This window comes from Aythya fuligula, chromosome 1, assembly GCF_009819795.1.
Source record: "Aythya fuligula isolate bAytFul2 chromosome 1, bAytFul2.pri, whole genome shotgun sequence".
In the NCBI taxonomy this organism is placed as follows: domain Eukaryota; kingdom Metazoa; phylum Chordata; class Aves; order Anseriformes; family Anatidae; genus Aythya; species Aythya fuligula.
In genome coordinates this window covers 50,014,373-50,031,682 of record NC_045559.1, presented here as the reverse complement: position 1 = coordinate 50,031,682, position 17,310 = coordinate 50,014,373, and the positions used below count along the sequence as shown (strand labels likewise).

Sequence of the window (17,310 nt, the reverse complement as noted above, 5' to 3'; positions counted from 1 at the left end):
ATAAAATGGCCAAAGATACATTACCTGAAGAGTCTAAGTTATTTCCCTATTGTAGAATTGCTGTACAATTCTACAATTTTTGTCAAATTGTTAACTGGTATATTTGAGTACGTGTTGACACAAATATCCAATGTACTAAGGTATCTGAGTATGCATTAATTTAAAAAAAAAAAAACACTTTTGGTTGTTAATTGACTCTAATAATCCAAAATTAAGTTTTACTACGGAAGTATTTTTTTATTGGCTGTATGTTTGAACCTTGGCTGAGTACTTCAGAACATTAACAAGTTTTTCCTTGTCTACATATGAATAATTTCTTTGGTTTTAGACATGCATTATGCAGAAAGCATGCTTAACTTCAGATACAGTGCCTGAGGATAAATGTACATGAGTACTGGTAGAACTGAAAAACTGCAATTTAATGTTCTAAAAAGTAAAGTAATATAAAAATACAACAATCAAATGTTTTTCCCTGAAAGATCAGGCAAATTTTTAAAAACATAACAAGGACCATTGAACCCAACACCAGGAAGAGTAGTGTAAATCACTGTTGAAACATGATGATTATATCTCAAACAAGTTCTTTAAAGAATCTTGGAGGAGATTCTGTCCTGGGCTAAAATGCATCATTATGTGTGGTTCCCAAATTGTGTGGTTCCTGACAAATGCAGGAAAATTAGGATATTGTACATGGCTGTAATTGGCAGTTCTAGCTATGAATCTAAAAACTACTTGCATCTGGTCATACTGTCAATGAAGACCATAACTTGTTTTCATTAAAAGCTCCTTTTTCTCCTTTATTTTGCTTTAGGTTTGATAACCCAGCTGCTGTAAGTCCATCTCCAGCAAGGCAGCTGACTTTCAACTACCTCCTCCCTGTAAATGCTTGGCTTCTTCTCAACCCCTCAGAGTTATGCTGTGACTGGACAATGGGAACTATTCCACTCGTGGAGTCTTTGTTAGATGTTAGAAATGTTGCCACCCTTATATTCTTTTGCTTTCTGGGATCTTTGGTTGTCTTCAGTCTCCGATATCCCGGGGATTCCTCCAAGACTGTACTGATGGTATGAATGATGCATGTTTCATATTCATTTTTGTTCCGCTCTCCCCAAGAATATAACTGTCTCAGGATGTTTGATCACATGCCTAGTCCGTGGTAACCCAGTCATGCATCTTCTCTTGGGCTAAAATGAATACGTAAGAAAAGAGAAAAATCATTGTAGCCATAAACCTGTTAAACTGCAGTTAAGTATGTTTACTCTGTCAGGGATGAGATGTAGATAAAGAGATGAGATGAGAATAAGTATGGCTATTGTTATTTATTTTCCAACTGCATTGTAGCCAATCTCAAGTTTTCAGAACCTGGACAGCAAACTGGGGTTTTCAGTAGAACTTAAGTTTGAGGATAAGAATGCATTTCCATCCTTCAAACTCTACTTAAACGTCAGTAATTATTTTACATGTTTAGCAAGGAAATTGATTTTTTTCTGATATAAAAGGACATATTTTGGCATTTAGGTATGTAAGTTTCCCCCCCTTTTTCCCCTTTTATAATGAAGGCACTTGTCTGTAGTCTCTTCTGTATGCTAAGGCAAAACTACGTTTTGTCAGCTATGAAATCACTTCCTGGTTTTTACTAGTATACAACTTTAAAATTGAAATGGATATTTTGGAGGAAATGGAAAGGAGCTAGTGTTTTTCATCCAAAAAGACCTTTTTGATTGTGGCTATTGAAAAAAAAATCACAAGGTGAATGATTAACTGATACTATGTTTCTCATTAAGTCAGTGGTGCAGTTATGCCTGCAACAAATCTACAAGTATAAATCTGAGCTTGCCTCAGAAATACCATGCGTTTTTTTTAAATATATAACTCTAGCCAACGGAAGTTTCAGATGGGTGGGAATATTTATGCACAATTTAAAGCTATGAATTTCTTTGCTAATCAGCAGACCAACTTGGATACATTTCAAAGAGACCTAATATTACAGTTCTGACTAATACATTTTATTTTTTTTGTCTTGTCATGGAGTAAGGCAGATTGTTTCACTAGAAAATTCATGAAAATAAATGATCTGTATTATATCTGGTGAAGCTTCTAGTCCTTAATTTGGAAACAGCATACGAACAAAAGAAACTTAGCTTATTTGTATAATAAATGTGGAAGATGACATACCCAGAAAAGCAGTTTAATGCTATTGGACAATATGTATTTCAAAACTAAACGTTGTGTTTAAAAAAAAATAGTTCTATAGTACTTAAATATAAATAAGTAGTTTAATCTTCCTTTTTATAGAAGCTGAAACATTTTTTATCCAGCGTACTGAAAGTAGTGGAAATGTGTATGGGGAGCAGTACACCCTTTTTCATGACTGCTCTTGAACTTTATTTCCCAACCCTTTCCTTTACTTCCTAACTCATAAAGTTCAGAAGAGAAAAGGGTTAATGTTTTCAACATTAGTTTTTGTTCAAGGGCATTTTTTTCTTATTATTCCAAGTGGTTTTTATAGCAAGGGTCTTTTGAGTTCATTCAGCTGAACCTGTGATCTATAGTGTAGCTTAAACACAGTGTAATCACTGTTGAACAAAAGTTATTTTTGTTTCATATATACCTTTATTGTGTATATAACCTTCTGTAGGATGTGGATTTTTTGCAGACGTATCTAAATGCCTGAAAGCTAATCTGTTAGATGAGAATGCAATATAAAATATTGAAAATGAATTGTTATAACTTGCAACAGCACTGTAGGCCAAAAGCCGTTTCTGCCTACCAGTAAACCGTTAATGTCTTGATGTAGACAGGATATTGTGTCATGGGAGAGAGAGGGAGAGAACAGTTTCTTCACTGGGGCTTCTTAGTTTCTCTTGTTAGAGAGATCATAGTATAATCTTTAAAATGAAGAAATTGAATCTTCGTTTAGTGAAACCCACTTACACAGTTTATGGCAATTTTCCAGATAACTATGTTGAAATACTGTTTTTTTTTTTTAACTTTTTTTTTTTTTTTTCCACACTTGGTTCTCAGTTCTTGCAATAAAAGCCTGAATTTGTGCTAGTCAAAATAAATTAGTTCTCTGCCAGGTACAAATTTTAGTTGTCTGCATGGATGCCACCTAGTATGCCTAGATGCCTAGTAAACCTAGATGCCACCTGTGTTTTCAGCACAGCATTATTGAGAGCATGACTGTTCACACTGATTTTGAACTCTTAATGAGCATCACTCTGAAGGAGTCTTAAAGGGCTTTGTAAAGCGCTTCTGCCTTTAGAAATCTCTAGCATGTTTTGGCTCTTACATTAGCCCCATGAAACCCTCAGGTCTCATGCTGAAGACTGAACTAAAGGAAAACTCTCAAGTTATTTTTGTTCATGATATCATGAACAGTACAACTTCAAACCTGCTGCAGAAATAAAGATTTTTATTTGTACTTTGCAAATCAAATGCGAAGGAGATGGATCCAAAATGCAAAAGAGAAGGGAGGCTGCAAGTTTGTCTTAACATGTCTTTCTGTATTTGCTGACGTGGATTTGAATGTGTGTGCTGGGGGACAAGACAGAAAAATAGATTCCTTCTCCCACTTCCACAAGTGACAGTGGACATTCCATGGTTCTCCACAAGACATCCCACAGGGTGAACTCATTAATGAGAGAGGGAAAAGTTGAAGGACCCATTTTCAGCCAGCATCTGTTTGATACAAATCATCTCCACAAAGTATAACTCAGGTAAGTGGATACATTGTGTTCTACTTTGTCATATTTTAGTTTTGCTATAGGTTCATAAATTGCCTTTTTGAAATAACAGAATTGGGAGAGGATAAAACAGATTAATTGCTTCTTCAAAGTAGCCAATTTATTTTACCAACTGACAATATTAAACTAACAGAAAATGGGATTGTGTATTATAAATCAGAATGCATGCTTTGGCAGGTTGATGTCGTTATGCTGCTTGAAATAATCAATTATTTTGACGTTAATGAAGGATGTGCCCTAGAAACAATGTATGAAGAATTAAATTCTCTTGTATTTTGTGTTTACTTTATCCCTTTGAGCAGTCAGAAAACTTGACTATCAGGCTAAGTGACCTTTTTAAATAATTTACGATATAAATATTGAAAATGTTTAGTACAATGAATAGTACAGATTTAGAATTACTTTGGCTTTTCCCTAAGTTTCCGAATCAGGCTGTGATCATGGCTTTTGTTTTCTAAATTAAATCTTTTGGGTCAGACAGTTCTTTGTTGGCTGGCAAAATTTTAATACAAACCTTTTATCTCTGTTGATACTTAAGTGTCCCAAACGAGTGCTTTACCATCCTTTCTCAGCCCTCGTTTATGATGAGACAGCACTCCATGCTACTCAGCCACTAAACTTGGTGTTTTTTTACTGTGCAAATGTCAGGAGCAGACAGGTATCCTTAAGCTTCTTAGAGAAAGTTTTTGCATTTTTGCATTTTTAAGTGACCAGTGTTAAAGTGATTTTTAAGTACCCAGACATCAGTACTTCTGAACTTTTCAGTATTTATTTCCGTACGTCCTGTACTTGCATCTCAGGTTTTCAAGTGTTTCCTTGTGAACTTTTTGAATGGTCATCTAGCAGTTCACTTACTTTTTATAGTTTACGGTCATATTTTAGAGTTCTGTCACATGCTTTTTCCTGCCTGCATACTGTGAATGTTTCTGTCTCTTTTATGTTTTTCAGTTGCCTTGACGGGGCTATTTTTCAACTGAGCTTTGCACCCGCTGAAAGTTCATGATAAAGAGAGCAAATGAACAGAAGAGAACAAATTTTTATCTGCACTGGCACTTTGAGTCTGTCACTTGAGAAATTGTATTTGAAGGACAATAGACAGGAGAGGCAAAAAGACCGAAAGAAGTTGAGCAAAATCTTGTGTAACATTTTGCCATCAAAAAAAGTGCAGAGAGCTAAATAAACCATGCCAAAAACCTTGGATTCATGGACAGTCCTTTTTATTAGGTGTCACTTAAGCATATGTACAAACCTTACACATTTGAAAGTTTACTTTAGTGTGAATAACTTTTAAGTAAAAGATCTGCAAAACAGCACTTTTTTTGGTAAAGCACACTTGGAACTTGCTTTGTAGATTCACTTTTGTAGTATTGCTTGTGTTTAGCTACTGGAAACAGTGAAATACAGAATGACAGTAACCCTCACTTCCCCCAAAAAAATATGAAGACATTTCCTGTAACTGGGTGAAAGAGTGTTACAGAAGACTGGCTTGGGGATAGCATGATGGATTCCTTCATTTCAGAGTGAATTACAAAAATCTATATTAAAGTTTCATGGTGGAATTTTTACTTCTCGATGAGATAGGTTGGGAGGTGCTCTGTAAGGAGCATATACTATAAAAATGTAAAGGATAAAGGTAGAGGAATGTGAAATGACATTAAATACAATTTTCTCCTCAAGTAATCAATATATTCTCTACGTATTATGCTTGTAATTTCTTTAAGACTCAATTATTTATTTTTCCTGTAGCTTAATGAATTGCTGTGGACCACTTGATCCATGTTAATGATCCATACGCCAAGTGCATACTCTTGGCTCCATGAAAAACGAGATAACCTTTAATCAGTGTGGCATTTTTATATGTGAAATCCTAGATTCTTTCATACTGGATGTGTTGACTGTTTTAACATATGAAAAACAGTTCTCCTTACCTAGACAGATGATGACAACCTGTTGTATATCAAATTTAAAAAAAAATCCTTTTTACTATATTCAAATAAATATTATATTTTTGTAGGGGGGTTGTTTTGTTTTTATTTTGTAACTTGGAGACCATATATTTAGAATTAATTATTTAATATTATTTAATTATTTAATAATAGAAATAGTTTATTTGTAATTATTGGTCACGTCCAATTCGTTTGTAGCAGATGACTTTCTGTCTTTTAATGTCTCCCCCAGGCATGCACCTTTTTGTTAAGATGTCTGTCAGAAACCTTAGAGCTCCAAATAAGGCAGTTGATAAGTTCATTGTCATTTTCGGTATTTTGGGGTGCCTGTAGTATAGTATCTAAACGTGGATGTTAATTCAGTGGTTGCTTCTGATTTTTATTACTCAGATTTGTAACGGAGATTAAAAATAGAATCAATTGTAAAATGAATTTGTTTACATCATATAATTGTTAATTATTATGAAAGACAGTCTCCAAGGTTTTAGGTCTGCCGTGTTTTTGTATGTGGAGCTCTTATTAAAACACTGGTTTGAATTTGACCTTTGATCCTAGCATTCTGTCATACAGCTGCTCTTTTCTGTAGTATGGAAAACCAGTTACACTAGGCTGCATAAGAAAGTGTCATTTGTAGGGTCTAACTTGCCATACTCATAGTGGTCTCAATGTAAAACAGATCTTAATACATAAAAAAAAAAAAAAAAGACATAGATCTACCATGTATGTCAGACTTTGTTTTTTGCTTTTGTAATTGCTTCATAATTTGTTGAGTACAGTCTGTCACTGCCTAATCTTGCTTACTAAATAATTTGCGTTTCTTTTCTAGGCACTCTGCTTAATAGTGCTACCCTTCATTCCTGCATCAAACCTCTTTTTTCCTGTTGGATTTGTAGTAGCAGAACGTGTGTTATATGTTCCTAGCATGGGATTCTGCATTTTAGTAGCACATGGATGGAAGAAATTATCAAATAAAAGGTACAGTAAGTTTATCTGTAACTCATTTCTCCTAATTTAATAGAAGACAAGGATATTTATAACTGCGGGCTTTCCCTAATAGAGCTTTAACCAGTGTGAACGTATGACGTTGCAGGTCCTGTTCTGCATCAAGTTCTTACTGAATGCGGAGTGGTGACCAAGAGTAACTGTTTGGCAGTTCCATGGTGTGAGCAAATGACAGCAAGGAACTTAGGAGACCAGTGGATATTTTTTAATTTATAAACAGACATGCACCATCAGCAGCATTGCTTTGAAAATGTAGTACAATGGCTGCTCTTCTTGTACAGGAATTTAGTGCTGGTTTAGGGGATAGACATTTACTAAGTAGATTATTAGGAAAAAACATTTTCATGTCAGCAAATACTTTGAATTAAATTTACCCATATGTATGTTGGGTGCAGTCAGAAGGTCAGCATTGTGAGTTAGTCTTCTGATTAAGTACTCTTAATTATTTAAAAATTAGTTGTGATTTAGCTTAATGCTACAAACAAGGTAGACTAGAAGTTACTTTTAGCTGTGCTGTGTGTGAAGTGAGTTCCATAGTATTGTAACAGATAACTTCAATCTTTTCAGTCTGTGCCACAGTCTTTTGAAGCGTCAGTGATGTGAGGTGAAAGGATAATATATTTAATTTATACAAGCTAGTATTTTAGGTTAAAATATTTTGCTGAAGATCACTGATTTCTTTGAAATTTTTGTGACATCATTCATCAAATTTTATCATGAGTTCGTGGCCCTTAAGATTTTTTAGTTGATAGCAGTTTGCCATCTTAGGTCAAACCATTTTACCAAATAGAATTTTTTTTTTGTAATTATTTTGGAGCAATCAGTTTAAAATTTGGTTGAGCTTGTATTTGGAGAGAGAACCAAATTGTAAGAAAACGGTAAACATTACAGAACCTTTGTTTCACAAATTACATATTTTTGCATTTTGACTTCTATTACAGCAACCGAATGAATAGGAGTACAGGAGGAGTTTTAAATCTGATGGAGAGGGGAGATACCTTAGTGCTTTGATCCTTTGCCTCTTAAGAAAAATACTCCTTAAGATACTAAATACTGAGATTCTTCCCCTACATCTCCAATTGTTGTTGTTAGTCTGAGGGTATTCGGAGATTCATTTAAATGCAAACACTGCAAAACATATTTTTCAATACCTTTGACACCAAACACTTCAGAATGCAACGTAGCTTTTGTTACACATCACTACAAAATGGACTGCCTAGTCTCTCTTATGTAAATAAACATGGTATTTTCTGTTTTAAATCATTTTTAAGTATTCGGCAAAAAAAAGAATCTTGTCTAGATATGATTTGAACTTCATTCAAAGGTGACTGACTAAGGTTTTTGTAATGCATGTATATCAGTCTGCAGCATGTGAAAATATCTTCATTACTGATAAAATTTTCAGAGTTTAAGTGCTAAGAATGTACATCAGAACTGTTCAGTATTTGTTTAAGTAAAGAATGATGTAGATAAGAATTTCTCCTTTGAGATTTCTGCTCTAAATGCATATTTTGCATGGACCTTAGGTTTTCTAGGGTCTTGTACGTTGTAAATGCTTCTCCCTGAGCTGGATGCTCTACCCTTTTTACCCTAGTGCCATCCTTCTGCTCATCTGGACAAACTGAAAGGCAGCTGATCCCAGTCTGTGTTGTCTGCTGTCATTAGAAGTGAGGCCTTGCAGAATAACTTGTGCTAACTGGTGCTGCCAAAGCTGACAGCACTGGAAAAGGAGAAATCGGTGATACCCTGTGGGAGTGAGGAGAAAGTATTATCACAAATCCCACTACGAAGTGGCAAAAATAGAAGTGTGACAGAAAGCAAGGATCTAGGAGAGGACAGATAGGGAGGAAAATTAGGCAGCAGTGTGGCTTACTACAAAAATATTGCAAGTCAGTGCTCTAAAAAGTCTCACTATGTGGAATAGGCTCCTTGCTTGCTGTAGTAAAATTGAAAGGGGGGGGGGCTTTTTCATGAGCCTGGTGGGGATATGGATTATTGCATGTCTCAGTTCTCACCAGCTGCTTTATGGTGTTGGAATTCCTCTCAGTTCTGCTGCTCTACTTTTTAATTTATTTTAAAGCAAAACACAAGAACCACCACCAACAAAAACAAGCACAGTCCTGCATGTGCAGCATTTTGTATATGAGGGGAAAAGTTTCTGTTTTTTCTGTTAAACCCCTCTGGAGTACACAGGGTGTGAACAGCTAAACCAAGAAATAGCTGGCAAAGGTGGATAGCTATGTCTGCTTCAGAATGATATTTTTAAAGCTTTTTAACAAAGTCATGTTCATAATTGCAGGAAGACTACTAGGTCTTTAGTGTGTTTTTTCACATATAGATCTGAATTCAGAGACCAAATGGTCAGTCTGTTAAAGTTTGTTTTATATCTGGTGTAGTTAAACCAAGCGATGTTCAAACTCCAGAAAATAAAATGCAAAAAATCTAGAAGGTTGTTGCTGACAAGCTGGCCATAGAGCATGATTTGTGCTCCTGATTTGTAGCTTTTAAAATAAAATATAAGCTAAATAAAATATCAAATATAAAATAAAATATATAAAATATAAGGCACTGAACCTTTCTCCTACTAAGGTACTACCATTGCATTGTGTTTACTTAGGAGCATTGGGTGATCTCCACAGCAGACCTCTCTGATAAGAGGTATGCTACAGTGTGGGAAAGGTTGGTTATGTGTTTAGTAAAGAACGTGTGCAGAATCACCTGATACTAAATAAAAGGATAGGATGACATGTTAGTTTTTCTTGTTTCATTTTTGTAAGCTATTACATGTTATACAGTGTTTTGAAGAACCTCACTGTTGGACGTAGTGATCATGTTCTTTGTCTAAGATTACAGATAAGGTCTGAAAACCAAAAGTACAGTTTTCCTACATTTTTGTTTCACATTATATTATGTGGATTGCATTTGTTTTTATTAAGCAGATTGCAGAGTGATAAAAAAAATAGCGGGTAAATAACTTGAAGTCAGACATTAGATTCCTTTTAAATTTTGTACTGCTACAATTAATGTTCAGGCAAATTAGAATATACCATTCACAAATATGTTTTGCAGTTTTTTTACCTCCTAGGATAGGAGATATTTTATTTAGTATAAATAAGAATTGTTTGCATGCTTTTAACAAATCTTTATTTTTTATTTATTTTTTTTTTAATTTAATAGTGTACTAAGAAAAATTTCTTGGGTTTGTTTGGCTGTGGTACTATTCACGCACGCCTTAAAAACACTGCACAGAAACTGGGACTGGGAATCAGAATACACATTGTTTATGTCAGCTTTAAAGGTACTGTATCTTATTTGAAAGGGATAATGGAAATTGTGTTGCTGTTCTAAAAAAAGTTGACTGCATTAGAGCATGATAAGAGTGAAGAGAAATTATGCTTGTTTTGCCACTTTTATTTCTATGTTGACAGTATCTAATTAGTAGCTTTTGGGAATGCTTTAAAAGCAGTGTGATGCACACATGGGAATTCATGCACAAGAAACAAGAATTTTTTCTTAATGTGTTAAAACAGTTGAATGTATTCTCTTAACTGGAGGTAAACACAATATGTTTGAATACAAAATCTACAAAAGGTTTGCATAAAATAGTTTCTTTAAATGTACATATGGCATGATATAATAGTTTGAACAACCATCTATCCATTTTCCAATAATTACATTTTAAAATCCCTAGAATTTTTAGGTACTAATGACTAAAATAAATGGATGTTGAGCAGGAAGTTCTATGTAATTATTCTGTATGTGCTGTTTTGTTGTTCTTTATACATAGCAGCTTGATCTTTCATATGTTTTGTGTTTTTCCAACTTCAAGATTTAGTTGCAAGAAAATCAAATGCAGCTGAATATGTTATATATTGATATATTTTTGTTGTTGTTTTTAGGTGAATAAGAACAACGCAAAACTATGGAACAATGTGGGGCATGCCTTAGAAAATGAAAAGAATTTTGAAAGAGCTTTGCAATTCTTCATACAAGCCACCCAAGTGCAACCAGGTAAAACCTTTGACTAGCTGCCACTGAATGGCTTCTCACTGCTCCTAATACGTCAGGATGCTTAGCTTACTTAACAAAAATTACCTGTTTTTTACCAACTGAACAGCAAACAAGGCCAGTTAAGTGATACATAGTTTTTCAGTGTGATATTGATGAATTAGTATTACAAGTTAATAAGCTCCTCGCCCAAAAAGTCCTCAGTGGAAATTTAGAAAATGTATAGAAATTCTATATATATCTATATGTATCTATAGAAAGATGAATATACTTTTCATTTAAAGCCATTATTTCAGTTCATTCAAAAATAACATCATCCAACCTCTAATTCCTTTTGAAGTATAATTATTATTATTATTTAATTTTCTTATTTAATACTACGGAAGAGTACGAAAAAGATATATAGGATATATCCAAGAGCACATTTATTCTCTTTTGCATACTGTTGCAAAAGAGTTTCTTGGTAGTACTGGACAACCTTTCCTTTTTCTTTTTAGAAACCTAGTAAACAACTTTCAATTCATGTGCCTCTACTATAGCAAGAGCTTAAAGACATATACATAGAAAATTTACCTATAATTTTTGACCTTATCCCAAGTAACTTTATAACACATCTTTTGGTTTACGATTAAATTATTAGCTTCATAATTCGGGTGAAAAATAATTTAAATTGTTTTGTGGGTTTTTTTTGCTAGTCTTTATGCAGTACCTGTATTTAATGCTGCTCTCAAACATAGATATTTTTTGTGATACTCAGTGCATGAAGTATTTGAAGTTTCACTCTTTTCTTTGTTAAGATGATATTGGTGCCCACATGAATGTAGGAAGAACTTACAAAAACTTAAACAAAACTAAAGAAGCCGAAGAATCATATATGATTGCTAAATCATTGATGCCACAGGTAATTAGAAACTACCACCATAGGAGGGAACATTTTCAGACCTTACATCCTTGATACAACTTTCTTATTTTTTTGTTGAAGCTGCATGTTGCTATATGCTCCCCCACCCCCAAACTATGTCTTAAAAGACAAGGTGATATACAATCATAGCACTTTAAAAAATGCTAACTTGGACCTTCTTTGTTAAAAAATATTTTAAGTTACTTTTTATATTGTTTTAGATTTTTTTATGGCTCATATTGAGGATACAAAATAAGCAAGTTGCAAATGTGCACTTACAGTTTCTAATCACAGTGGGTTTACTTTAATGTCCAGCTAATTGATAATGATTAGTTTCTGAGGCCACAGGAGGTCTGAAATGCAGTGTTGGAGGTCGGAGAAGGCAGTTGGCAGCCGCAACAAAAAAAAATCTTTGAAAATATTTCTAAAAAACTGTCCTCTGTTACCTTTACCATTTGTAAAATTATATTTATACATAGTAAGTATTACTTCAGCTGTTTAAAAGAAGAGGAATATTTTTGGGGCAAGGTAACAAATGTTAAGGGCAAAATGAGACTGACAAGAAAAATCAGTAGTCCCTTGAGTATAACATTAAAAAGCTTGCACCATGAAACAGCATGAAGATTCTAGTAGACAGTACGTTGGTTTTAATGCCATATATTTTCATCTTTCATGTAAATTTTTCATCTGCTGTGTAAGTGGATGGTAAAATTGTACTTACACTGAGCTGAAAGGTTTAAAAAAAAAAAAGGATTGTCTGATAGAATGTCATTTTAGGCTTTAAGAAATACTCTTTGTATGAATGTGGAAAGTTTTACAAGATCTGGATGGTTGTTAATGGCCATTTGCATGAGCCAAGTTAAGTACTAACAGAGCTTAATTGGTAACTTTTGTACCCCATTTAAGGTAATGTTCCACGTGTTCATAGAATAAAGAAGACAAAATATTATGTTATGTTTTTTTTCTTGGAGAAAGAGCTGCTGTTTATAATTGTTAAGTGACTGTAGACTGTCCAGTAGTACCCTAAAACAAATGCAGCAGGCTGAAGAGTAGTTCTGTACTGATTGTCTTTCATATTTTTACTCTTTTTTTTTTTTGGTACATACATTCTTTCTGGCAGATTATTCCAGGTAAAAAGTATGCAGCAAGAGTTGCTCCTAACCACCTGAATGTTTATATTAATCTTGCAAACTTAATTCGAGCAAATGAATCTCGCCTTGAAGAAGCAGATCAATTATATCGACAAGCAATTAGTATGAGGCCAGATTTCAAGCAGGCTTACATCAGCAGGTATTTTCTAATTTTAGAGATACATATTCTTGAATGTACATTTGGGTATTTGCAGTGCTGTGAACACTGTTTAGTTCATACAATTGCATTAGCTTCTGGAATTGATTTACTTTCAAATAAGATGAAAATTTGGGGCAATAATAAATTATTTATGACAAGTCTTGTTTTTATACATTCCTACTTCAAACAGTGTTTCCACATATGCTGTGTATTTGAACATTGTATAGGAAGACGCCTCCATTAGACATCTTTATGAATAACAAACTCAGATTTCTAATCTCCTTGTTTAGTTTTGAACTAAAAAACTACTGATTACTCCGAATCATGGAGTTTTTCTTTATACTTTTGTTGAAAATGGTTCAGAATAAGCAAGAAATGGGAAGCACATAAACGGGAGGCTAAATGACTGTGGGTTTTGAGGCTTCTGTCCACTGTTTTGTTAATTGTGATTCTTCCTGGGACTTAGGGATGTGCAGAGGTGTATAGACTCCAGCTTTTGCAGTGTCACACAGCCAATATCAGGAGTCCTTGATAACAGTCCTGTATGTGGGTTCTTTTGTTCTGCTTATACATCATCTGTATGTAAACTTCTCAGAGCTGAAAGCTTTGGGGAATGGTATACAATCAAAATCTTGTGCTTTCTTGTGTTTTTTAAAAAAAAAACAAACCTACCATTACTAGTATTTCACATCTACTTTCTATAGGAAGATTAATTTCTTTAAAAAAAAAAAAAAAAGGCAGAAAAAATGTTAATTATTTTTGTACTTACATGAATAAAAATTGCTGAAGATTAAATTTATTCTTTAACAGGGGAGAATTACTTTTAAAAATGAACAAGCCTCTGAAAGCTAAGGAAGCTTACCTTAGAGCTCTAGAACTAGACAGAACCAATGCAGACCTGTGGTACAACTTGGCAATTGTTTACATTGAACTGAAAGATCCAACAGAAGCCCTGAAGAATTTTAACCGAGCACTAGAACTCAACCCAACACATAAATTAGCATTGTTCAACTCAGCCCTGCTAATGCAGGAATCTGGTATGTTAGTTACTCCTTAAATAAATATTATGTATTTACAGGATGCATATCACCTCTTTTTTTAATGAACTGGTTTATTTTTGAAAAGTGAAAATTTGTAGCATCAAAGAAACTGTTTTTTGTAATAGTTGTCTTTGTCATTTATTGGTAGTGTTTGGAATTTATGCAAAGTATACATATACCATAGCTGATTAGCACCTTTAAAACTATTTTACAATAGAACATCTTATATATATAAAAAATAGTGTTACACAAAACTCTTCTTCAAAATTGTACCTATAAAATGAAATAGTGAAGTATGTATAATACTAATGTTTTGCATGTATATTGATTTCGTCCTTTCCTCATTGATTAAAAATCATCGACTTCTGTGGGTTTTAAGTCTAGTCTTGGGAAATGTAAATGTTTTCAGTTTCCTCTGAAATATTTCTGATTAGTATGATTCAAGCTGAATTTTCATGAGTTTGATTTTATATGTTTAGCTTCTGTCTGTATGGGTAAATATGGCTGTCACCATACAAAAGCTGTCGCAAAACGTAATTAGGAAGTGACAAGTAAGGTTTGTTTCCCTTTTTCTTAGGGGTAATTTACCATCCCAACAAGAGATAATAGAGTTGATTGGAGCTGATCCAAATGGATTGTTCTTGTTCTTCATCTCTTTCCAAATTAGGTAGTACAAGAAACACCTCGTTTCTTGTCTGAAGTAGCACAAGGGGCTTCAAATGAGCAGAAGTGTTAGTTGTCTAGTTTTGAGTAACCCATACTAGAAGAAGGTACAGGCAGGAAGGTGGAAGGAGGAGGTTAAAATCAGCTCCTTAATCCCCCATCCTTCAGTAAGTCTATGCCTGGAATTCTTTATTAAAATATATTCACTGAAATATTAACTAAAGTAGCACAGACTACAAGCTAGGATTCCTGCTATTATCAGACAAGATTATTTTTATACTTTTTAAACAATCTGATGCAAAACAAAATGAGTTGCAGATTTTGTTTTGACATGATAAGGTATTATAGCCTGGCTAAATCAGACATCACCCTATGTAATCTCTTATCAGTATTCTTTTCAATATGTCTTTAACAAAATGAAGTCTTCTGGTTGCTTCTATGAGAGGTGATTTGTCAGAACTGACAACTTCTCTGCATTCCAGTTGCTCACTCATACATGAAAATAACCCCTGTTAAACTTGTAGAGACACCTTTTGTATCTGTTGTACCGAATCTAAATATAATTTAACAGATAATAGGATAATGATGCTAACTTTGGCGACAAGTCAGCTGTAAGTAGTTTTGTCCTGTAAAGGATGTAAATGTCATTTACTTTTGCTGTTACGCTGCACAAATAAAAAGTAATATTTTAAACCCTTTTAACTTTCACAGAAGTTACATTTTAATTTGTGTAAGAATTAGCATTTTACTGGCCTGGCCTAAAAATACTTCAGTATAAATCTAAATGCATTTTTTCTCATTTAGGTGATGCTCGGCTTAGACCTGAAGCTAAACAAAGACTGTTAAATTATGTGAAAGAAGAACCACAGGACGCAAATGGCTACTTCAATTTGGGTATGCTGGCAATGGATGACAAAAAAGATGCGGAGGCAGAGGCATGGATGAAGAAAGCCATAAGGTTACAGCCAAACTTCCGAAGTGCTTTGTTCAATTTGGCATTGCTTTATTCTCAGACATCAAAAGAATTGATGGCTTTGCCTGTCCTGGAAGACCTACTGAAATACTATCCTGATCATACCAAAGGTCTCATTTTGAAAGGAGATATCCTTATGAACCAGAAGAAAGATATAGTTGGAGCAAAACAGTGCTTTGAAAAAATTTTGGAACTGGATCCCAACAATGTACAAGGAAAACATAATCTTTGTGTAGTTTACTTTGAAGAACGAGACTTAATAAAAGCAGAAAAATGTTTGGTTGAAACTCTAGCTCTGGCACCTCATGAGGAGTATATTCAACGTCATCTGAACATAGTTAGAAGTAAAATTGCATCACTTAGTGTTACAGAACAGTCATCGCTTCTGGCAGATGGGACTGCAACTACTGCTGCAGAAGAAAAAAAAAAATCATTTCAAAATTTGAAAGAAGTAAAAAATGAGCAGAAAACCTCCCAAACGACAGCTGATAACAAAAAAGGGCAATCAAAAAATAAGAAACGAACAGAGAAAAACCATATGGAAGAAGAGACTCCCAAAAAATCTACAAAAGAAATCAAAGATATTGAGAAAAAGAGAGTTGCTGCTTTGAAAAGACTAGAAGAGATTGAACGTATATTAAATGGTGAATAGTCTTTATCATGTCACAGAAGAGTACGGGAGGAGTACTATTTTTAGGTGTTTAATGTGGCCCAACTGGAAGATGGTTTCAGTGCTTTGGACATATAAAAAATGTTGACTTCATATCATTTGGCAAGCAGTGAAAGTCATTACAATGCTTTATGTGAGAACTACAAATTAAATATGATGTGGGGTATGGATGGGGATTAAAGGGTAACGGGTTGAGAATAATCTTAAATGCAGAATCTTAATTGAGAAAATAGTACTCAAAAATCATTGTAAGTCAGGGATATTCAGGAAGGTTACTTTCAAGGAATCCTTGAAAAAAATGAGTGGTGAACTGATAGGATAAGCCAGACACTGCTGCTTTTCCACATAAAAATCTGTTTGGGTTAATGTTTTCTACATTTCCATTTTACACATCAACAGTTTAAATCTTTCTAGACCTTTGTTTGCTCTACGTGGAAAAGCATTTTTCTTTGTGCTATTTGTTTAGAGAGCTTATCAAAGTCAGTAAAATGCCACTGGTTGTTGTATGTATGTGTTAGACCATAGGATGATGCAGCAGCACACTAAAATTTTCAATTGTGTTCTAAATAAGGAATGATACGATAACCTTTTAATTGTTCTTTACTTACAATGCTAATGGTTTGTACTGTTTTACCGAATAGAAATCTTATGGTGCTTGTAAGACCTTTAGTCTATGCTTTACTTTTAAAGAAAACGTGTTTTTTCTTCAGCTATCAAACATCTGGTTGTTTTTTAAAGTATATATATGGGGGAAAGAAACAAAAAACATGTTTTTTCACTCTTTCCCCAGTTCATTGAATGCTGACAAATGCACTTTTGGTACAGCAACCAATATGCTATGCAGTAGTCCTTGTCAACTTTGTATGGATGACTGTGGATTGACTCTTTTGTCTGGGAAATTCTTCTTTGTTTATAGTAAATCGGCTTCATTGTTGGAACACTATTTTAAGTCTCATGACTTTTCACAACATTGATTTAAGCAGTGATTGCTTAGAACAATGTGATAATAATTAAGCCACTGAATTTTAGAAACGTTTAACACAAGGAAATGTGGATAGTGTGCTTCCAAAT

The 17,310-nt window shown here is 34.0% G+C and overlaps 1 protein-coding gene across 3 annotated transcripts in view; it reads left to right on the top strand.

Moving 5' to 3' along the window:
• TMTC3 (transmembrane O-mannosyltransferase targeting cadherins 3) overlaps positions 1-16,957 on the top strand; it is a 35,252-nt gene extending 18,295 nt beyond the window's left edge. For all 3 annotated transcript variants that reach the window (XM_032185110.1, XM_032185093.1, XM_032185102.1), the window contains 8 exons: positions 812-1,064; positions 6,519-6,667; positions 9,872-9,992; positions 10,594-10,705; positions 11,500-11,603; positions 12,724-12,893; positions 13,704-13,930; positions 15,401-16,957. In XM_032185110.1, coding sequence (XP_032041001.1) covers positions 812-1,064; positions 6,519-6,667; positions 9,872-9,992; positions 10,594-10,705; positions 11,500-11,603; positions 12,724-12,893; positions 13,704-13,930; positions 15,401-16,221 — 1,957 coding nt within the window. In that variant the 3' untranslated portion in view covers positions 16,222-16,957. The remainder of the gene's footprint in view (positions 1-811; positions 1,065-6,518; positions 6,668-9,871; positions 9,993-10,593; positions 10,706-11,499; positions 11,604-12,723; positions 12,894-13,703; positions 13,931-15,400) is intronic.
• Positions 16,958-17,310: the final 353 nt, after the last annotated feature.